The sequence below is a fragment of the Mytilus californianus genome, unplaced genomic scaffold (genome assembly GCF_021869535.1).
Source record: "Mytilus californianus isolate M0D057914Y unplaced genomic scaffold, xbMytCali1.0.p SCAF_4, whole genome shotgun sequence".
NCBI lineage: Eukaryota > Metazoa > Mollusca > Bivalvia > Mytilida > Mytilidae > Mytilus > Mytilus californianus.
The window spans coordinates 91,948,478-91,969,723 of NW_026262690.1; the positions used below are offsets into that span (position 1 = coordinate 91,948,478).

At 32.7% G+C, this 21,246-nt stretch overlaps 1 protein-coding gene across 2 annotated transcripts; it reads right to left on the minus strand.

Annotated features, from left to right (window-relative positions):
- Positions 1-1,098: 1,098 nt before the first annotated feature.
- On the minus strand, positions 1,099-10,723 carry LOC127738889 (uncharacterized). Of its 2 annotated transcripts, none has more exons than XM_052250363.1 (3): positions 10,567-10,723; positions 6,352-7,001; positions 1,099-2,600 (listed from the first exon to the last, which is right to left on the minus strand). In XM_052250363.1, the coding sequence occupies exons 2-3, from the start codon at positions 6,998-7,000 to the stop codon at positions 1,978-1,980; spliced, it is 1,272 nt and encodes a 423-aa protein (XP_052106323.1). In that variant the 5' UTR covers position 7,001; positions 10,567-10,723; the 3' UTR covers positions 1,099-1,977. The 2 variants fall into 2 exon arrangements, with proteins under 2 accessions (XP_052106323.1, XP_052106324.1); XM_052250364.1 differs by lacking the exon at positions 10,567-10,723 and adding an exon at positions 9,925-10,069.
- Between the last annotated feature and the right edge of the window lie 10,523 nt (positions 10,724-21,246).

The window sequence follows — 21,246 nt, forward strand, 5'->3', positions numbered from 1 at the left end:
AGTCGCTAAGTATTTGCAGGAAAATACGGATTTTTGTTCAATCGAAATTTAGGAAACAATTAAAATGTCAGCATTGCTTCTCCCTTGTGCATAGCTCCGATTCCTTTTTCGGGTGTGCCTATACTTTTGATTCCTTTCAGTTATATCAACTTTTCAACACTCGTTTATTAGATTTTAGATTTTTACATGTTTTGGCATCACGCATCATTGAAAAGCATAATCTGCCGACGTGTGCATATGTTGTGGTAGATGCTGTACTGTTTAGTATTATGAAGCTTTACAAGATAGTAACAAAACTTTAGTAGGACTCGAGCTTTATATAAGTCTCGATGTTTAACTTTTTTTAATTTGAAAAATCTATATATGAGGTATTTAACCGTTTCATTGCTTAATTTAAGTATGTTGTAAATATTTTCCCTTTTACTTACTTTAAATTACGTATGGTTTTTATTTCATTGCAAGTATGGTTTGTGATTAGTATTTTCATCTCAACATTTGATATTTGTTTTCCTTTCAACATTTGATTAGCGTTTTCCTCTAAACATTTGATCTGTGTTTCCTCTCAACTTTTGATTAGTGTTTCCCTCTCAACTTTTGGTTAGTGTTTTCTCTCAACATTTTGATTAGTGTTTCCTCTCAACATTTTGATTAGTGTTTCCCTCTCAACATTTGATTAGTGTTTCCTCTCAACATTTGATTAGTGTTTCCTCCCAACATTTGATAAGTGCTTCCTATAAATATTTCATTATTGTTTTCGCTCAACATTTGATTATTGTTTCCTCTCAACATTTGATTAGTGTTTCCTCTCAACATTTGATTAGTGTTTCCTCCGAACATTTTATTAGTGTTTCCTCTCAACATTTGATTAATGTTTCCTCTCAAACATTTGATTAGTGTTTCCTCCCAACATATGATTAGTGTTTCCCTCTCAAATTTGATTAGTGTTTTCCTCTCAACATTTGATAAGAGTTTTTCTTTATAACTTGATATGTTTTCTCTCAACATTTTTTTAGTGGTTTTCTATCAACATATGATTAGTGTTTCCACTCAATATTCGACTAGTGCTTCCTCTCGATTGTAGTTAATAAAACAAATATATACTCGTAAAAAAGTAAAAGATTTCTTAGGGAGAAACTTATATTCAATGAGTTTAAATTTGTGAAGCACAAGAAATAAAATAAGAAACATTATATTAATCTGAGCTACATATGTACAAAAATGTTTGTTAAATCTGAATACCAGAAAACACAAAAACACAACAATGGGGGTATTTATAATGGACCGAGATAGCTTTTAAATTATCTTTTTTTCTGTCGATTCTCTCATTATACCCTTCCTTTCTCATTCGTCTACAACGATTTTTTTCAGTCTCTCGCCTTCCCTGTCCCTTTTCTTCGTTCTTTTATCATTCTCTCCTCTTGAAATTTCTCTTGTTTCTATCCCTTTCTATCTATTCTTCCCCATGTCTCCAAGCTCCCAATTTTCATCTCATTGCAGGTTCTTCTTTTATATGAATTGAGTAAATGTAAGTCGATATTAACAAAATGAGATGTGTGGTGTCTTTCAATAAGACATCAACCCAAAGACATAAAAAAAAAATTAAAAGTCAACACAATCTGTTCAATAAAAGACACGTGTCATTATTACACTTCGTCAAATTCTAAATCGTTTTGACAAATAGTTAAAAGATTTTAATATAGAATATTTAAGATATGTCATCAATTCCGCATTCCCCAGCCACACGCACAAAACAATTGGATAAAACAAATGGTAACCACTAATGGGGGTTAATTCAATAAACGAATATTGATAGCATAAACAAATATAAAATACAATACTTTGTGTCGGTATAAAAAAAAGATGTAAAAATGCAGCATTACAATTTTCATTTAAATCAACTTTCATGGCCATAACATAAAAAAATATCCCATAAAATCACTATTTATAAACAATGCAGTTTCAAAGCCTTCAGTATCATTATTGCTTGTAAGGGAGAACTGGAGCGGGAGGATCAAATCCCAATGGTGGTAGAGAGGCTGACACTATTTGTCGTTGGAAAAACATCCACATCAAACTTGTCATTGAAGCTCCCATAAACTGCATTTTAGTTGTTGTTGCTGGTGTTTGGAGTATGGTTATAAGTTCCCATCCTTGATTTCCCATATTTGCAATAACATTGTCCCAGTTAGTATCTATTACCATAGTAGACGTGCCAATCCCGGCTGATACTGACCCAGGTGCTTGGTATTCAACCATCGTTCCTTCATACATTGGTGTGTTGTCATTCAAACGAGACTGGGATTTCTCAAATATAAAGATTATGTTTAAAACTGATGTGGTTGAACTTGAACCAAAACCAGTCATACCAGTTGAGGTATCAGCTGACATGTCGTTAAACACTTCTATAAGACGCCACCCTGTTCCCAGATATTGATTCATTACTCCTTGCCAGTCTAATTGTAACCCCCAATTCTGATTTGGCGTACCGAATCCCATGCTAACATTTAACTGCGCCGTAAATTTCAGTGGGACAGCTTGGTACTGGTACAATTCCGGTGAAGGGTGTTGTGGTATTTCAAAGAATAAATCGACACCATAAACTAAAAACAGCAACAATAATAATATCATTAGAAAATATGTCGAATTGAAATAAGTTTATCGAAATTCCTACAGCAGTTAACGCCATACTCCACTAACTGTTATCTGAACCGTAAAAGAAAAAAATTAAGACATATATTTCGTAAACTTAAACATAATATCTTGTTCAGTTTCATTGAAGCACATTCTCAATTTGGTAATTTGATAACTTAATGACAGTCTTTTTTTCTATTTCCAAAATAAGTTATGCCACAGTGTGTTAAAAGATTTCAGCAAACTGTTGTTTGTCTCTTAATATTGCTGTTGCAAGATTCTCCAATTTGCTTGTAGTTTTATAAAACGAATTAAAAAATACAGGTACTATTGTATTTTATGTATACCAAGTGTATTGTATGATTGTAAGATAAAGGTTTTACTACGAGTATCGCATAAACTTTTAACATCACAATGAGGTCAAGGTCTGATAAATCCTGCCAAACAGACATGTACATTTACATCTTACAATTTAACATTACACTTAACATTGACCAAAGAACCATGCAAATGAGTTCAAGGTAAGATGATACCAGCCATACAGACATGTACACTTACGATCATTCCATACATCACGTGTAGTTGACCTAGCTATTACTAATAGTACTTGAAAAACAGACCTAAACACAAAAACTCAACATTGACCAATGAACCATGAAAATGAGGTCAAGGTCAGATGAAACCTGCCAAACTGACATGCACCTCTTACAATCATGCCATACACCACATATAGTTGAACTACTGCTTATAGTATCTTGAGAAACGGACCTACCCGCCTAACTTTAACCTTGATCACTGATCCATGAAATGAGGTCGAGATCAGATGAATCGTGTCTGACGGACATGTAGACGTTGCAAGGAACCCATATTCCAAATATAGTAATCCTATTACTCATAATAAGTGAGAAATTCACATGACAAAATTCTAATTATTTTTTCAAGCAGTCGCTGAACCATAAAAATGAGGTCAAGGACTATGGACATATGACAGACGGAAACTTCGTAACATAAGGTAATCGCATTCAAAGTGTGAAGTATCAAGGTCTTCTATCTTCTGAAATATAAAGCTTTATATATACAAATAGTTTACATCGCCACTGCCGCCGCCTGATACTAATCCCTATGACTCGCATACTGCGACGAAAACTTTCGTCGCTCGCAGGCGAGAGAATAATATCACGTCGCTGGTTTAATTCCCATTATTTAGGATGTTGTTATCCAATCACAACGATTTAGTATATGCTTTTGAAATTATTTCCCAGAGTTTTATTACATTTTGAACGGCGTATTACGGACAAAATAAAATTAATTGATCTTGCCATGAGAGCTAAATCTTGTTATGTTGATTTTAAACAGAAGATGACTTTCAATGGTATTTTAAACAGGTTGTATGTAAGAGAATTGTGTACTTTTTCGAACACAAAACAAATGGAATTATGGTATATAGGTTGTTGGGGACCAACGTTGGAGGCTAAATACCATGATATTCATGCAATCAATAATCGGACAATCACTTTACACAAACGACAAAATGTTCTATAAAAACGACAAAAAAAAACTAGTCTCCTAGGGTGTGCAGTAGTAACCTTGTTTACTACTGATTCGAGTTTTACAGTACCTAGGTTTCTAAGATTCTGCTGTATTCACATTTTTCTTATAATTACTTATTAAACCAAATTCAAAAAAAATATTTATAGTCACTCGCAAAAAAAGTACAAAACTAATATGTGACATTGGTGAATATTTGTGTTACTATTGAAATTTATTTAGGAGATAAACGAATAATTCATATACAAATTCTTACTTTCAAATAAAAACTAAAAACCATGCCTACAAAATCGTTTAACATTTTATTTTCACCTCAACTGACGACTTAAAACTTTCTTCCTTTAAAGGGGCATTAGCTGTCAAATTCGTGTTCATCGATTGACTCAAATTCTCATATTTGATTTATTGCATACTATAACGTATATCCAAATTACAACAGGCATTCTGAGAGTATTGCATGGCAATACATAGTCCCCTACCGGGTAAAATTTTTATCATACTGGAACAAAATGCTAACTTGTTCTATAACTTGTCATGGTGTAAACAGAAAGTAAATATCATGTCAATATCTTCAAGCATGATTAAAAACAGTTTGGAAAACTGATTATATGAGTGAATTTTTTCAAGTCCAAGGACCATAACTCTGCACAAAATTATTAGACCGAGACAAAAATTTGAACTTGATCTGTAACTTGTCATGATAAAACTATATACCAATTATCAATCAATATCTTATAAGCATGATGAAAAAAACATTAGATATGATTAATAGTTCTCTAAAATTAGATATGATATAATACAGTGTATATCTATTTTCAAATTATAATCAAATATAATTAATAGTTCCAAATATTTTTTCTTTCATTTGTCACAAACTAATATAGATTTGTAAGTTATCTATAAAATGTCAACAACTTTTATTTACACAATGTAATGTATTGAAATATATACATTAATAAAAATAGATTATTATCTAATAAAAGGATTTCTCTTCATAATTTTTTTTTATATATATAGCATTCAGAAAATTAGTTTATACTAAATAACAAACAAACCCGCCAAAAAATTCTTCAAATAATTTAACAAAGAATGTCTTTTACAAAATTAGTTATCTCCCTTTGTACAGAAATATGGTTTAACATAGTACTCTAACATTAGATATGGTCCAGAGTTATGGTCCATAACTCTGGACTAAATCATCAGACCGGAACAAAATTCGAAATTGATCTATAACTTTTCAATATAAAACTATATACCAAATATCAAATCAGTATCTTCAAGAACGAAGAAAAAAAGTGTGGAAAGCTGATTTGCCGGACTGACGGATGGACAGACGGACAGATGGACAGATGGACAGACAGACAGACGGACAGACAAACGGACAGATGGACAGACAGACAGACGGACAGACGGACGGAGTGCAAACCTATAGTCCCCTTCGACTTCGTCGGTAGGGGACTAAAAAGTCGAAAAGAAACAGTTAACAATGCATTGATTCTTTATAATGTATCAGCATTTCGTGGGTATTTAAAGAGGCATTAGCTACGAAATATGAAAAAAAAAGAATATGATTTTGTTTTGTTCAATCATTAATAAAAGATTTCATGTACTAGTATTGGATTAAAACAAAAAAGTAATTCATCGTTTTGCCTATGTAAAAAAGATTTTTTGTGTGCCGAATTGTTCAACGAAATCATGGTTTTTCTCGGTGTCTCCTGTGAATATACGTTTGAAACACAATAACCAGAAGAGTATATCCAATTATCTGATATATCGGTAGGCTCAATCTGATTGAAATACAGATCCTGTGTATCCAAGCTTTGCTAACAAGCACAGCTTAGACACGGGATCTGTATTTTAATCAGATTGCTGTACCCCCAGTTTTGTTTTTTTCTTTAGGGCTCATGTAGCTTAATCTTTAGTTTTCTATGTTGTGTTTTGTGTACTGTTGTTTGTCTGTTTGTCTTTTTCTTTTTTAACCATGGCGTTGTCAGTTAATTTTTAACTTATGAGTTTGTATGTCCCTCTGGTATCTTTCGCCTCTCTTTTGTAAGCAGTATATTGGATAAACTCGTCGGACCTCTAGTTCGAATAGGCATAAAATTGAAAGGGACAAATTCGTGTGTTTGGCCTGTATGATTTCAGGATAGTCCTTAAGTTAATTGTACTCACTCCTGCTCCTCGAATGCAAGTGACCCTGTCCATATGCCATACCACTTCCTACTCCCATAGTCTGAGGACCGTACATATTCAGATCTTGTGGAGGTCTGTAACATCCGGTGATCTCTATACAGCGCAGACGACACCCTCGACATGCGTAGTCATTTATCATTTGATACAAATGCTGAGTTTGCGTCTGTGTTTGTGACGATGTATGGGACATAAAATGAACTCCAGTAAGAAATGTTCCAGATTCAATCGATGACTTGATTACTTGCAGCGAAAATCTTTCATCTGGTTGGAATTTTGGTTCATTCTTTCGGAATATTGCCTGTGCCCGAAGTGTTGTAGTAGATGTCATGGACATAAATCCGGATGATTGAATAGATCCCGGCGTTAGCTGGAAGGACAAAAGCCGGTACCCAAGATCATACATCTGCGTTAGATGCGGTACATATGCATTTGGATCTGATGTAGCCATTTGCATATTTGGATTGCTTAGAAATGATAAGTTCATTTGAATAGTAAAAGGAATGTCAATTCTAAGAAATTGGTAATCACATGGAATGCCATTGTAGGGAGGTTGCGTCGGCTGGACAGGCTGTTGTTGTAAAACTTTCCCCTTATTGGAGTATCCGGTTTTGCTTGATTTAGCACCCATTCTGTAAAGAAGAAAATTTTATTATGCGCAATGAAATGCTAAATCTATGACAAATGATGCACTACTTCACCAAAAAAATATAAAATAGTGTCGTCTTTTTTCCTTGAATTTTGATGTAGCATAACTTTTTGACTAAATATACATACACCATGGAACTTCTATTGAGATCGTCAAACTGAAGTTATATGCGTGATATTTTTCATTATTAGAATACGAATTCTGTTCGCAAGATAACCGAAATAGAAGGACAAAAAAAAGAAAATTAAAAAAACAAGTTTGGTACTGTGACGGTAACTAACTAACAATCATAAAGTTAGCGTTATCTTTATGACATTAAGAATATTACTATATCAGGGTAACTTGTTTGTTAATGTTGTGTCGTTCACTAAGGTAATCGTAACAGCTTTAGACTAATGAATTAATTATCATTGTTAAAAAAAATAAATGGAGAATGTGTCCCCATGGACACAGATGATGCCCCCGCTTGCATACAACATTATAAAGGGACATAACTCAAAAAAATAAAAGTGACGCTACCCAAATTTGTACTTGATCTTAGTTTTGTGGTAATAAGTATTGTGTATAGGTTTCATGTTTGGTTGGGGCAAACTTAAGTTACAGAACGGAAACTAAAAATTTTGCAATTTTTCGATTTATAAAGGGGCATAACTCAATAATGGTTAAAGTGACACTACCCAAATTCAATTTGATCTGTGTTTTATCAGTGGAAGGCAAAATTAAACATTGCATTGTATAAAGCATTGATTGTTGTTGATTCAACTATAATCATGGACAAAGGAAGATAACTCCAATTTTAAAAATTACTTGAACAATGACATCATTGATATTTTTAGAAAAATAATGAAAAATTTAGCAAATTTTCCATTTGCAAATTTTCCATTTGTAAAGGGGCATAACTCTAGAACAGTAAAAGTGACGCCACCAAAATTCAAACTTGATCTGTGTATTGTGGTAATAAGCATTGTGTACAAGTTTCATAACATTTGGTTGAGGCAAACTTAAGTTGGAGAACGGAAATGAAAATGTTTGTAATTTTTCCATTTATAAAGGAGCATAACTCTAAAACGGTTAAAGTGACGCCACCAAAATTCAAAGTTTATCTGTGTTTTGTGGTAATAAGCATTGTGTTTAAGTTTGATAACATTTGGTTGAGGCAAACTTAAGTTAGAGAACGGAAACCAATTTTGGGACGTACGGACAGACGGACAAGAGTAAAACTTAATGCCCCCTCCGCTTCGGCTGGGGCATAAAAAAACAGAACATTTGCTTCTATACATGTTGTCATTCAAAATATGCTACATCATCGTTATTTTTTTTTTATTTTTATTTTTTCCTTGTTGTCGGACTGTTAAAATAAAAGTTTAAGGATCGAAATATTCTTTCTTGATTTCATTAGACTTAAAATTGGTAATTGCTGCTTCTCCGCTAAGCACGCGGCTTTTATAATTTAAAAGAGCAAAGACTGGTCGGCTCAGAGTTTGAATAATGTGTGCAGGTAGGGTGGCACGTCTTCCCACCGACTGCTAGTTTGTGAACTAGCACGTTACACATTCGGTTCAGTGTTACAGTCGGTATGGTATAACATCGTATAAAGCAGCTTTCGTGTTTATATAGCATTTACATGTTCTCGTTCTGATATGCATGTGATATTTGCCCACTAAATATTAAACACCAATGCATCCACATCGTCATCTTCTCTAGCCAAGGGTTACGATCGAGGCCCCTCCTCTGAGAGGAGGGGACTGGATCGTAACCTTTGGCTTGCGAAGATGCCACATCGTCATCATCATATAACTTCGGAACGCCATTCAACCCGGCTATACTTATATGACCCTTTAGTTACTTTGGCCACACAGTTACATGTAATATATCGATGGAAAGCTATGTTTAGGGGGTAGTTTTTGGCGTTTAACTTCCTACACAACAACTTAATGCTGTAAGTCTGACGGAGCTACATATACAAGTACATCCGTATATTTGAACGCTTAACAAAATAACTGAATAAACCATATAACATACTATGTCAAAGCTTTACTGACATGCAAAATTAAACCAAATGTAATGTAATTACATATTTTGCCGGAAGCGGGGATTATAAATCTAGGTTTTTCTATAATAGTTTTTGGTCTGATCGTCAAATTATGTACATTCTTTGTTACGCAATTCCAAATAAATACGACTTAAAACTATTAAAGTTTAAAATACATGTTTCTGTCGTTATCTGATCGATAAAGACACGAAATTATAGCAGAGACACATATACACAGAGATTGCCAACTCCGTGAAATCACGTTAAATAGCGCGGCCCCGAATGAGAATCTCGCCGATAATTACTATACAAATCGGGGACCAATAACCCCCGATAGCTAACCAAGAAAAATAATGGGAAAACTTATCTCAGATTAAATCATTTCTTTTCTAAAAAGCTACTAGAAATCGTTGTATTTATGTCTCTGATTATAGCAAACAAATAACAAGAATTTTAAAAGTAGAACTACAAAAATAATTGTAGAGAGCATATGAATATAGACAAAATTATACAAATGCGACATTTTACTCGTTGATCTGTTTGGTTATACTTATTTGCTTTACCAGAGACTTCAAACCATTACAGCTACCAAAGAGATGAAGTACCTTTTCAGTTTAATGAAAAATAAATATTTTATTGAAGACCGTACTTTGACCTATAATGGTTTACTTTTATAAATTTTGACTTGGATGGAGAGTTGTCTCATTGGCACTCATACCACATCTTCTTATTATCTATATACATTGAGCCCATCAGTGAACATGATCATAACCATTAAAATCCAATGCAACCTAGCTCACTCGGGTATCGTCTCATTGTATTAATCTTATACACAAGGAATCTATTAACATTCTATGAGATAAAGGTAACTTACCTGAGACGATTGTTTTGGATCGATGACTTAGTCAACACTTGGAGCAATAGAAAAATTATGTATTATCACAGGTTAGACACAACAGGTGTATCGGGTATTTTACACAGATAACATCACCACGTACATATACATGTATGTCTTCGAAAGAAAATAAACTCCTATATGATCTTCTACATTTTTATTCTATATATAATTTCAATAAGACTTTTATATTACTGCAATGCAATAATACGTATAAAATATTTGCCACTGAACGTTAAGGCAGACAACAATCAATATATGCTAGTGCCGGGACAGTCACATAATATATTATTAGTATACTATTTCCTGGTCAGTGTAACATTTGATTAGGTTCCTGTTGAAAGCCTCTAAATTTTAACCGTCTCTGAAACAATCTGTTATGAAAACAAAATCAAAGAGTAGCTTGTGATGCTTGAACTTCGTCGATATGTACTCCAATATTTTCACATGTTGTCGTATACATGTAATGTCAGGGTAAAAGGCCTGGATATCTCTGGTAATGGCTATTTCAAAATAATGACACAAATTTTATAATCAATAATTGTATCATGATATACATGCGTGTATATATATTATACACACTGGTAACAAAATACTATACAATCTTAAGTTCATACTTACATCCGTTAACCTCTATTTCCACAGCAGGAACTGACCAGTGAGGTCAATTTACTTAGCCGAGTAAAAAAGTCGTATATAAATATAACCACGTAACATAAATTTGTAGAAACTAAAAATAGCGCTTTCAATAAAATAAACAACAGGTAAAAATCTTCATAACACACAATCTGATTGAATTAGAACATACCCACCCCTTCTCGTCCAATGAAAAGTAAGTTTTTCCCTTCTAATTGTCATAGTACATGGCTTAATTTCCATGCACTATGAAATGCTTTACATGAATGACTTTTCATTGTAGATTAATTATGAAAGGGAAATCTTAATAACTACACTAACGAAGTGTACAATCTCCTAAGTCATTTTCCCTGGGAAAATAGCCTACTGATTAAAAATGAAAGAGAATAGAATTATTAAATACATTTTGAATTTTGCAAATGTTTATCATGGTACATATATTTAACAAACAAAAAATGAAATGGGGCAAAGATGTAGGTAAGATAATTTTTTATTCAATTTTGATACCAGAATTTCGAGTCAATTATTTTTTTTTTTTCTTTCAAGAAAACAATGTCAGACTACTGATATATAAAGCAAAGGATTTTTTTTCGAAAAAAAACACAATACATGCACATTCATCAATAAAAAGTAAGCATCTGATTTTGAATGGTTGTTAATCAAATATTTATAGAGTGAGTTTTATAATTATCAAAAAATATACAAATTTCAAAAAGCTGATTTATATAACATTGTGTGCTTTTTAAAATCAAGAAATTTAAGGTATATAAGTATTAAATTTTACCTGAAGCAGAAGAAAAACTCAATGTTTGAACAATTTATCCTTTTTGTCCTCACAAAACTATGTTAGTGCTATTTCATTCCATCCATTGAAATGATCATTACCTATGTTATACATTCCAATTCTTATCAAGGTTTGAATATTACAATGGGAAAGGATAATTTTGTAAGGTCACTCGAAAGTGTGAATATGTTTTAAATTTGTCAGACAATACTTGGTCATGTTTTATGAACATTTAAAACCCTCGGCTACGCCTTGGGCTTTAAATCTTCATAAAACATGACCAAGTATTGTCTAACCTTTACATATATATCCTGTGTCCACGCTTTGCTTACAGATATTTCAATCAGATTTACTTAACACACTTAACCAATTAAGCGTTGTAAATTAACATCACATGCGCTTGCATGGGGAATGGTTCCCCTTTTTAGCTCATCTGGCCCTGTGGGCCAGGTATGCCTTCTCATCACTTGGCTCCGTCGTCGTTAACTTTTACAAAAATCTTCTCCTCTGAAACTATTGAGCCAAATTTAACCAAACTTGGCAACAATCATCATTAGGGTATTTAGTTTATAAAAGTGTCCGATGACCGGGTCACCCCGATAGAACATAGGGGTAATATGCAAGTTTTGTCTATTCTCTTGAAAACCGCTATAAATAGAGAAAATCCGACAAAGGAATTAATGTTCAGAATGGTAAAATCTACCTTCTTGTCCATTTACATCAAAACTGTCAGACGACTTCTTATCTATAGGAGTTATTGCCTTTAAATGACGAATTTTACCATTTTTTTCAATTTTGTTTATCATCTTGAAAATTATAATATACGGAGAGAAATTTGGCCAAAAATAATTAGCAAGACAAGATCTACAAACAAGTCAACATATCCGAAATTGTGAGTGGACTCTTTATTCGAGTCAAAGATTTGTATACAAATCCTTGTTCGAATGTTTGCTCTTCATTGACGATTTTTACCAATATTTTACGTTTTTGCCTATCATCTTTAAACTATAAAAGATAGATTAGTAAAAATGTTCAGCAAAACAAGATCTACAAATAAGTCAAATTTTGCTGAAATCTTTATGCCAAATCAGGAGCCTGTAGTTCAGTGGTTGTCGTTTGTTCATGTCTGTCATATTTGTTTTTCGTAAATTGTTTTGTTATAAAGTAGGCCGTTGGTTTTCTCAATTGAATTGTTTCATATTTTTCATGTCCAGGCCTTTTATAGCCGACTATATGGTATGGGGTTTTCTCATTGTTGAAGGCCGTACGGTTACCTATAATTGCTTACATCCACTTCATTTGAACTTTGGTGGATAGTTTTCTCATTGAGAGAAACTGTAAACAGAAAAAATTATCAGCAATACAAGATCAACAAAATGAGATTTTTGTCATGAATCTGTTCTAGTCCACAATATTGGAGAGTGTCCATTGTTGAAGATGAAAATAGACCTAGATGAGCGACACAGGCTTTCTGGAGCCTCTAGTTTTAAATATATAATATATCAATTATTTAATTAAATAGTCTATAAAAGGATAGCTGACAATTTTGATACTTTATAAGGATAGGTAAATATCCCTCCAGAAAACTAGAAATATTCGTCCCCAGATGCCTTTTGACCGAATAGAGCGAGAACATTAAAATATGTTTAAAATTGTTATACAATGCCATTGTACATGAGGAACTTTGTTGCATCTTGAATATAGACAACCATAATGAAATAGTTAACTTTGTGGACGATTTTCGAAAATTGTCAAGATTATTTTATCACATTAAACAGAGCTAATGAAGATAAATCTCGTTGTAATAACTATGGTTATAAACTGTTACATTTCTGCAAAAATGATAGTTTGTTTATTGCGAACGGTAGAATTGGTAAAGATACTGGAATAGGTAAAGCCACAAGCAACAAAAATAGTTTGAAAGATTATTGTGTAGTAGCAGAGAAGTTTAATACATATTGATAGAAGGAAGGGAGTTGTTTCGCCTTCAACATCTGCTAAAGGATTGCAAACAAGACTAAACATCCTGGAAAAATATTGTCAAGATTGGCGTTTAAGTGTAAATTCCACCAAAACAAAGGTTCTGATATTCAACAAAGCAGGCAGACACATTTGTGAAAAATTTACTTATGAAAATAAGTTGGTTGATAGTGTTAATAATTATAAATATCTTGGTTTGCACTTTAGTGCATCAGGGTCATTTTCATATGCTCAGACTGAACTGTATATAAAGTTTTTGAAGGCTTATTATAAATTGTATAAGAATTTGTTATCACTTAATCCAAGCATAAGTACCAGTTTACATGTATTTGATCATACCATAAAACCAATACTCCTATATGGGTCTGAAATATGGTGAACTTTTAACCCATTTTCAGCAAGATTCAGAGAAAGAACTTTACCATTTGATAAAGTCTATTCCAGTTTAAAATGTGAGCGACTACATATCAAATATAATAAACGGTTTTATGTGTTCATAAAAAAAAAAACCTAATTTTGGAATTTTATCTCAGCTAGGGCGATTCCCATTATATTATGATATAATTAAATCTATGTTCGATTAATGGTATCGCTTGGAAAATCTTGATTCCAGATTTTCTCTTCTCAAAGACGTTTATGTAACATCTCAAAAACTTTTTCATTCAAAAAAACCATCTTGGTATGGCTCTATGAAGTCAATTCTTGAAATGATCCCAGATATCAATCATATATCTTTATCATTACCAAAAATTAATAGCTTCAAAGCTAATATGAAAAAAATTCTAAAATCATATTTTATAGACTTATGGCACACTGAACTGGTAAAGTATTCAGATGGTAAACTTAGAACTTATGTTACATTTAAATCAAATTTTGGAAGAGAAAAATATCTTTCCATTATGGGGAATTATGAACAGAGACGAAGCTTAACAAAACTCAGAATTTCATCACACCACTTAAGAATTGAGTCCGGAAGGTATCAGAGTACTCTCCTAAATGACAGAACTTGTACTCGTTGTAACCCCAGATATGTGGAGGATGAATATCATTTTCTATTCCAATGTGTTAAATTTAATGATCGCATTCATCTATTTCAAGAAATAACTAAAAGTTGCCCCAATTTTTAAACTCTTAACTCTGTCACGGAATAGAAGTTCCTTCATAATATAAGTTCCAAATGGAAAAAATATTCTGGAATATTATTTCCACTGGAATAAATATTACAGCAAATGTTCCTTACGGAATAAATGGTATAGAATATTTGTTCCAACAGGAACAGATATTATGACATTGTTTATAAAAAAAATTCCAGTGGAACTTCTGTTAGACGGAACAAATATACGTTGACAACTGAAGAGATAAACTGATATGGCTTATGAACACAGAAGATGTCAATTTTCACTGATGCTGGTAAATTTATTTCTAAAAATTGTTAATTATGTGGCTTTTTTGTCTGCTTCAGACACGCGGACTGTGTAAATAACACAGCTCCTTGAGCACCGCCCCTTTGTGTTTGTTGCAGTAGGGAAACCTACACTATTCTCAATACCTATTACTGCAGTATATTTTATTTGCTGTGAATAAACTTGAACTTTTGTTACATTTACGTTTGTTTCTCTGCATCAGATACGAGGAGGCTTGTTAGAGCTCTTAAGCTCACAATCCTAGAGCATCGTCCCTTGGTACCTATTGCAGCTAAACAATCAATTATATTTATACATTTCAGGCAAAAATATTATAAAATCAAGTGAGAAGAACATTTGCCACATCTCTGGAGTAGCAACTCTTAAATACTTTTATTTTAACATATAATAGCCTGTATGACTTTATATCAATATTTTAGGTGTATTATATGAATGTCATGTAAAATACTGTATGTTGTAAAGATTATATTTGTTATATGTGTATGCCGCCCTGGGGACCTAATTTGGAAAATAAAATATCTTATCTTATCTTATCGTAAATGAATTTGAAGTGAAAGATTTTGACTCATTGATCTCTGATGTATAACTGCCGATTCAATCATGCATGCAAATGATTAAATAACAATTACAATCCACGATAGTGTGATTGAAAACCAGTTCGGTTGGTTGATCAAAAGAAAAAAATTATTTTATAGACAGTATTGTAAAAAAAATGTTAGTTGATGCTTGGAGTTTGACAAACAAGCTGAGTGAGCTTGAGACGAATAGAGATGATCATTTGAATATTTTTGTTGAAAATCTTAATAATCTGTATACTGATACAGCTGCAGGGCCGTTTGGTTCAAAGCCTGTACCCAAAAGTAAATATTTAAAAATAAATTGCAGCCGTGGTTTACATTTAAGTATCACGAAAAGCGACATGCATTTCATAAGGCGAAAAAATAGCATATTATAAAAAGAACAGACGAAAGTCGGTATAATCTTAAAATTGCTAGTAAAGATTACAATGTGGAGATGAATAGCAGTTTTAATGCTCACCATTTTTAGTTTACATGTAAATCGAGTCCTAGAGATCTTTGGAAAGTTTTGGAGTTTGAAATTATACTAGACCAAACAAATTCTCCTCCTAGTCTCCTATATCTATTGATGTTTTGTATGATTTTTTAAAAATATAAATGAAGATGTTAAGGATGAAAAACATTTTCTTTTGTATTGCAGGAAAAGCACTTCCATTAGACCAGTTTTTATTGAAAAATTAACAAAGGCTAAAAGTATAGAAAATTTTAGTATAAGCCTCAATGAAAATGAAAAATTCGTAAGGGTTCCGCGGAACCCAGTGTCTCGCCTACTTTTTCTGTTAATCGCAGGCTCAACAAAAATGAGGAAGTAAATCAATAAAAATATTCCTCTTGATACTATCTTTTGATTGTAAGAACTTTCTGTCCAAGTTTGGTAAAAATCCAGGATAGTGTATGACTCTAATAAATGTTTAAAAACTTTATCTGCAGACTGAATGTAATGTTAACTTGAAGAAAACAAAATTTCCTTCTAGATACTAGCATTTGATCATAAACAAGCTTCTGTTAAAGTTTGGTGCAAACCAAAATAGTATAAGAAAGTTATTAAAATTTAAAAAACTTTAACCACAGAGTGAATGTGTTGTTTCCTGACAGGAAATCTAAGTCCATTTAAAAGTAAAATACGGAAAAAATGGATTTATTATTTTACAAAATTTCCTTCTAGATACTAGCTTTTGATCATAAACAAGCTTCTGTCCAAGTTTGGTACAAATTCAAAATAGTATAAGAAAGTTATTAAAATTTTAAAAACTTTAACCACAGAGTGAATGTGTTGTTTCCTGGCAGAAAATCTAAGTCCATTTAAAAGTAAAATACGGAAAAAATGGATTTATTATTTTACAAAATTTCCTTCTGGATACTATCTTATGATCATAAACAAGCTTCTGTCCAAGTTTGGTAGAAACCCAGGATAGTTTAAGAAAGTTATTAAAATTTTAAAAACTTTAACCACAGAGTGAATGTAATATTTCCCGGCAGAAAAACTAAGTCCATTTATAAGTAAAATACGGAAAAAATGGAATTTTATTTTTACAAAATTTACTTCTGGATACTATCTTATGATCATAAACAAGCTTCTGTCCAAGTTTGGTAGAAATCCAAGGTAGTTTAAGAAAGTTATTAAAATTTCAAAAACTTTAACCACAGAGTGAATATTTGTGGACGCCGCCGCCGACGACGACGACGCCGACGCCGACGGAATGTAGGATCGCTATGTCTCGCTTTTTCGACTAAAGTCGAAGGCTCGACAAAAAACCATAAATATTCTTTGCCCATCAACACAAAAACAGGTAGAAAGCATAGGTTCCTTTATAAAAAAGTCATTGGCACTAAGGATAGGGGACTCATAATTGAATTTTGAACTATTTTCATTAGTTTGTTTAATATGATAATACATGCTTTTTTCTTGTCATTATGTTAATGTTGTTTTTGTCACAAATCGTATAAGTTGGTTTATATGGCAATAAAAGTTTGATTTGATTTGATTTTGTTAAGAATACTTCAGATACGAAAATTGATATTCCGGAGTGTGATGATGACATAATAAAATAATGATATATTAAATGGTAAAGATACTGCAAATGAAATTTGGCAGTTGTTCAAGATCTTTAATCTAGTAAGGTTTCTGAATATGATATGATAGTTAATGACTGTATAAAGGCAACTATTAACTATGCATATGGTCACCAACTTCCTTTTTGGGCTAATAACCAATCTGTTACCTAGTTTGCTGTGAAAAAACATAAAAAATCAACATTTTATGGCTTCGTGATGATGATACACTTATTTCGACCTTTTGTGGCATTTATTCACCTAGAACACCACTTTGAATGTATACCGTAAAATCACAGATGGTGACCCTTTTATTATTTCTTATCATTAAAATGGAAATTTATGAAGCAACAACATATTGTTTTTTTAAGAAAAATAAAAGTATTTGAATATAAAAAATTTGATGAGACAAATTTAAGAACATTTTTCACCAATTTTATGTGCTTTCCATGGGAGGATCCAGGATTTTAGTTTAGGGGCACAAACTTAAATTTTTTTTGAGGTAAAATTATAGACATATTCTTTATCAAGCTGAGGACAACCAATGCTTTGCAAATTTTAGGGGGGTGCACGCCCGCCACGCTCCCGCCTGAATCCGCCCCTGTTTTCTATTATATGTTTACCTATTTTGAAAGAATTCAATCAGTAATATTTAAGATAATAAAGAGATAAATGCTTTTTTTTTTTGGTCTTTAGTTACAGTTATACAAGCCAAAGTTATATGCATAATTTTACCAAATCTGTGACAAAGTCCATTTAATGTTACTTGCCCGTAAGAGAAATGTTGTTCTACTGATATAAGATTAGAGGGATAAATAAACACAAGAACAGAAAATTACATTCCATTTATTAGGCTTTTAATTTTGAATTGAAAATTTTGTGGAGGCCTTTTTAAGTTGAACACGGATATTTTAAGTCAGAAGTAAGTAAACGACTTGCATGACTACTAATGAATACAAATCTACAAGGGTCTGGGTGGGGTTTGCAGAATAGAGAATAATGGGAAAAAATTGCAGAATATAGGGCAAAAAAATTAAAGAGTAGAGAAAAAAAAAAGCCCCATAAAAATAATGAATAGAGAATAATTGGGCATTAAAATATAAATAATGGTGAACAATAGGCAAAATAGATAAAGAATAAAGAAAAATGATCTAGAAAATAAAAGAATAAAGAAATGAAGGACCCCCATCCAGACCCTCATCTACTCTAAGGGGATTTTTTTTTAAACATATCAAGTGGTGGACATGTAAAAGTGATATTTTCTAATAAAATGCTCTGCTGGGTGGCAGCTTGATACGACCGACCGCAGAGGTCGAACCCTGAACAGTTGGGGCAAGTATGGACACAACATTCAAGCTTGATACAGCACTGAATTTGGATTGTAATTAAATATTTGACACAGCATAGGTTTCTGACACAGAATGAATGTGGTCTAAAAACTTAAAAAATTTTAATTTACCTATTCAAACCATATCATTATTATTTGCTTTTATATATAAATCAGAAATAACCAATTTAAAATGGAAAATTTTAAAGAAAAAAAAGGAAAAAAAAAATCCCCCCCTCTAATTTTCTGAACCCCCTTATGATTCATCACCCCCAAACTCAATCCCAGCCTTCCCTTTGTGGTATGTCACCTTGCAGTACAATTTCAGAGAGATCCATACACTTGAACACACGTTATTGTCTTGAAACTAGAAAAATGCTTGTTTTTTGGCCCCTTTTTGGCCCCAAATTCCTAAACGTTTAGGGTAATTACCCCTAAACTCAAACCCAGCTTTACCTTTGTGATATGGAACCTTGCAGTACAATTTCATAAAGATCCATACACTTACACAAGTTATTGTCCTGAAACTAGAAAAATGCTTGTTTTTTTGCCCCTTTATGGCCCCTAATTCCTCAAATTTTGAGGGAATTACCCCCAAAATCAATCCCAGCCTTCCCTTTGTGGTATGGTACCTTGCAGTACAATTTCAGAGAGATCCATACACTTGAACACAAGTTATTGTCTGGAAACTAGAAAAATGCTTATTTTTGGCCCCTTTTTGGCCCCTTATTCCTAAACGTTTTGGGCAATTACCCCCAAACTCAATTCCAGCTTTCCCTTTGTGATATGGAACCTTGTAGTACAATTTCATAAAGATCCATACACTCACACACAAGTTATTGTCATGAAACTAGAAAAATGCTTGTTTTTTGTCCCTTTTTGGCCCCTAATCCCTAAAATTTGGAGGCAATTACCCCCAAAATCAATCCCAGCATTCCCTTTGTGATATGGGACCTTGTGGTACAATGTCAGAGAGATCCATACACTTACACACAAGTTATTGTCATGAAACTAGAAAAATGCTTATTTTTGGCCCCTTTTTGGCCCCTTATTCCTAAACGTTTTGGGCAATTACCCCCAAACTCAATTCCAGCTTTCCCTTTGTGATATGGAACCTTGTAGTACAATTTCATAAAGATCCATACACTTACACACAAGTTATTGTCATGAAACTAGAAAAATGCTTGTTTTTGGCCCAAAATTCCTTAACTGTAGGTACCATAACCCCCAAAATCAATCCCCACCTTCCTTTTGTGGTATTGAACCTTATGGTAAAATTTCATAGAGAACCATTCACTTAAACTAAAGTTAGAGTGCGAAAACCAATGTGTCTTCGGACGACAACGACGACGACGACGCCAACGTCATACCAATATACGACCGCAAAACTTTTGCGGTCGTATAAAAACAAATCATTTTTTACATTCTTGAAAGAAATTTAGTTAAATGTAAAAAAAAACAAAAAATTTTATTCACATTATGAAATTGATTGACACTTTTGATTCAAATTTTTCATATGAAGAAAATAAAAGATATTTTTCCATAAATGTAAGAGAAACATTTTAACTTATGAAATTATAGTGAAAATATGAATAATATGCTCCTATTTACTGAGTCCTGAAGGCCTGAATTGCTCACCTGAGCCATAGTAGTGTGCCATTTTGAAATTTATTTTCACCTTTTTCACAATGAATTTTTTTCCCCTGAAAAACCTTATAATTTTCTAATACTAGTATATAGCTATGTCAGTGTGATCAAGTTACAATCAAGGCAAATAAAATATCTTCTTCAGTTCCAGGATCACATTAGTTATCTAGGTAAAGTGAGGATAAATACCATTATAATTTTGACTTTTGAATTAATGTATGCCTTGTTCCAGGGTCTGGATGGGGGGGGGGGGGGGGGGGGTATTTTGTTCAGTATTCACTATTTTTTACATTTTAGCACCCCATTATTCTCTAATTCTGTATTTTTTGCCTATTTTTCTCTATTTTTTTTTATTTTTCTCCCTTTATTTTGCATGTTCTGCACATTATTCTCTATTCTGTAAACTCCATCCAGACCCTCAAGATGTTCAAGTTTGCAATTTTGGTTTTTCAGAAAAATTTATGCTTTTCTTTGATGAGGACCTCAGGGAAGATTAAAGAAGAGTATAACAGGGTAACCCTCCTAAAATAAAGTGTTGTTGTTGTTGTTGTTGTTGTTGTTGTTGTTGTTGTTGTTGTTGTTGTTGTTGTTGTTGTTGTTGTTGTTGTTGTTGTTGTTGTTGTTGTTGTTGTTGTTGTTGTTGTTGTTGTTGTTGTTGTTGTTGTTGTTGTTGTTGTTGTTGTTGTTGTTGTTGTTGTTGTTGTTGTTGTTGTTGTTGTTGTTGTTGGTGGTGGTGGTGGTGGTGGTGGTGGTGTTGTTGGTGGTGGTGTTGTTGGTGGTGGTGGTGGTGGTGGTGGTGGTTTCTGAATACCCTTAAATTAAAATATCAATCTAATTTGTGAGGATTAATGTGCATGACAAAACAAAAAGAAG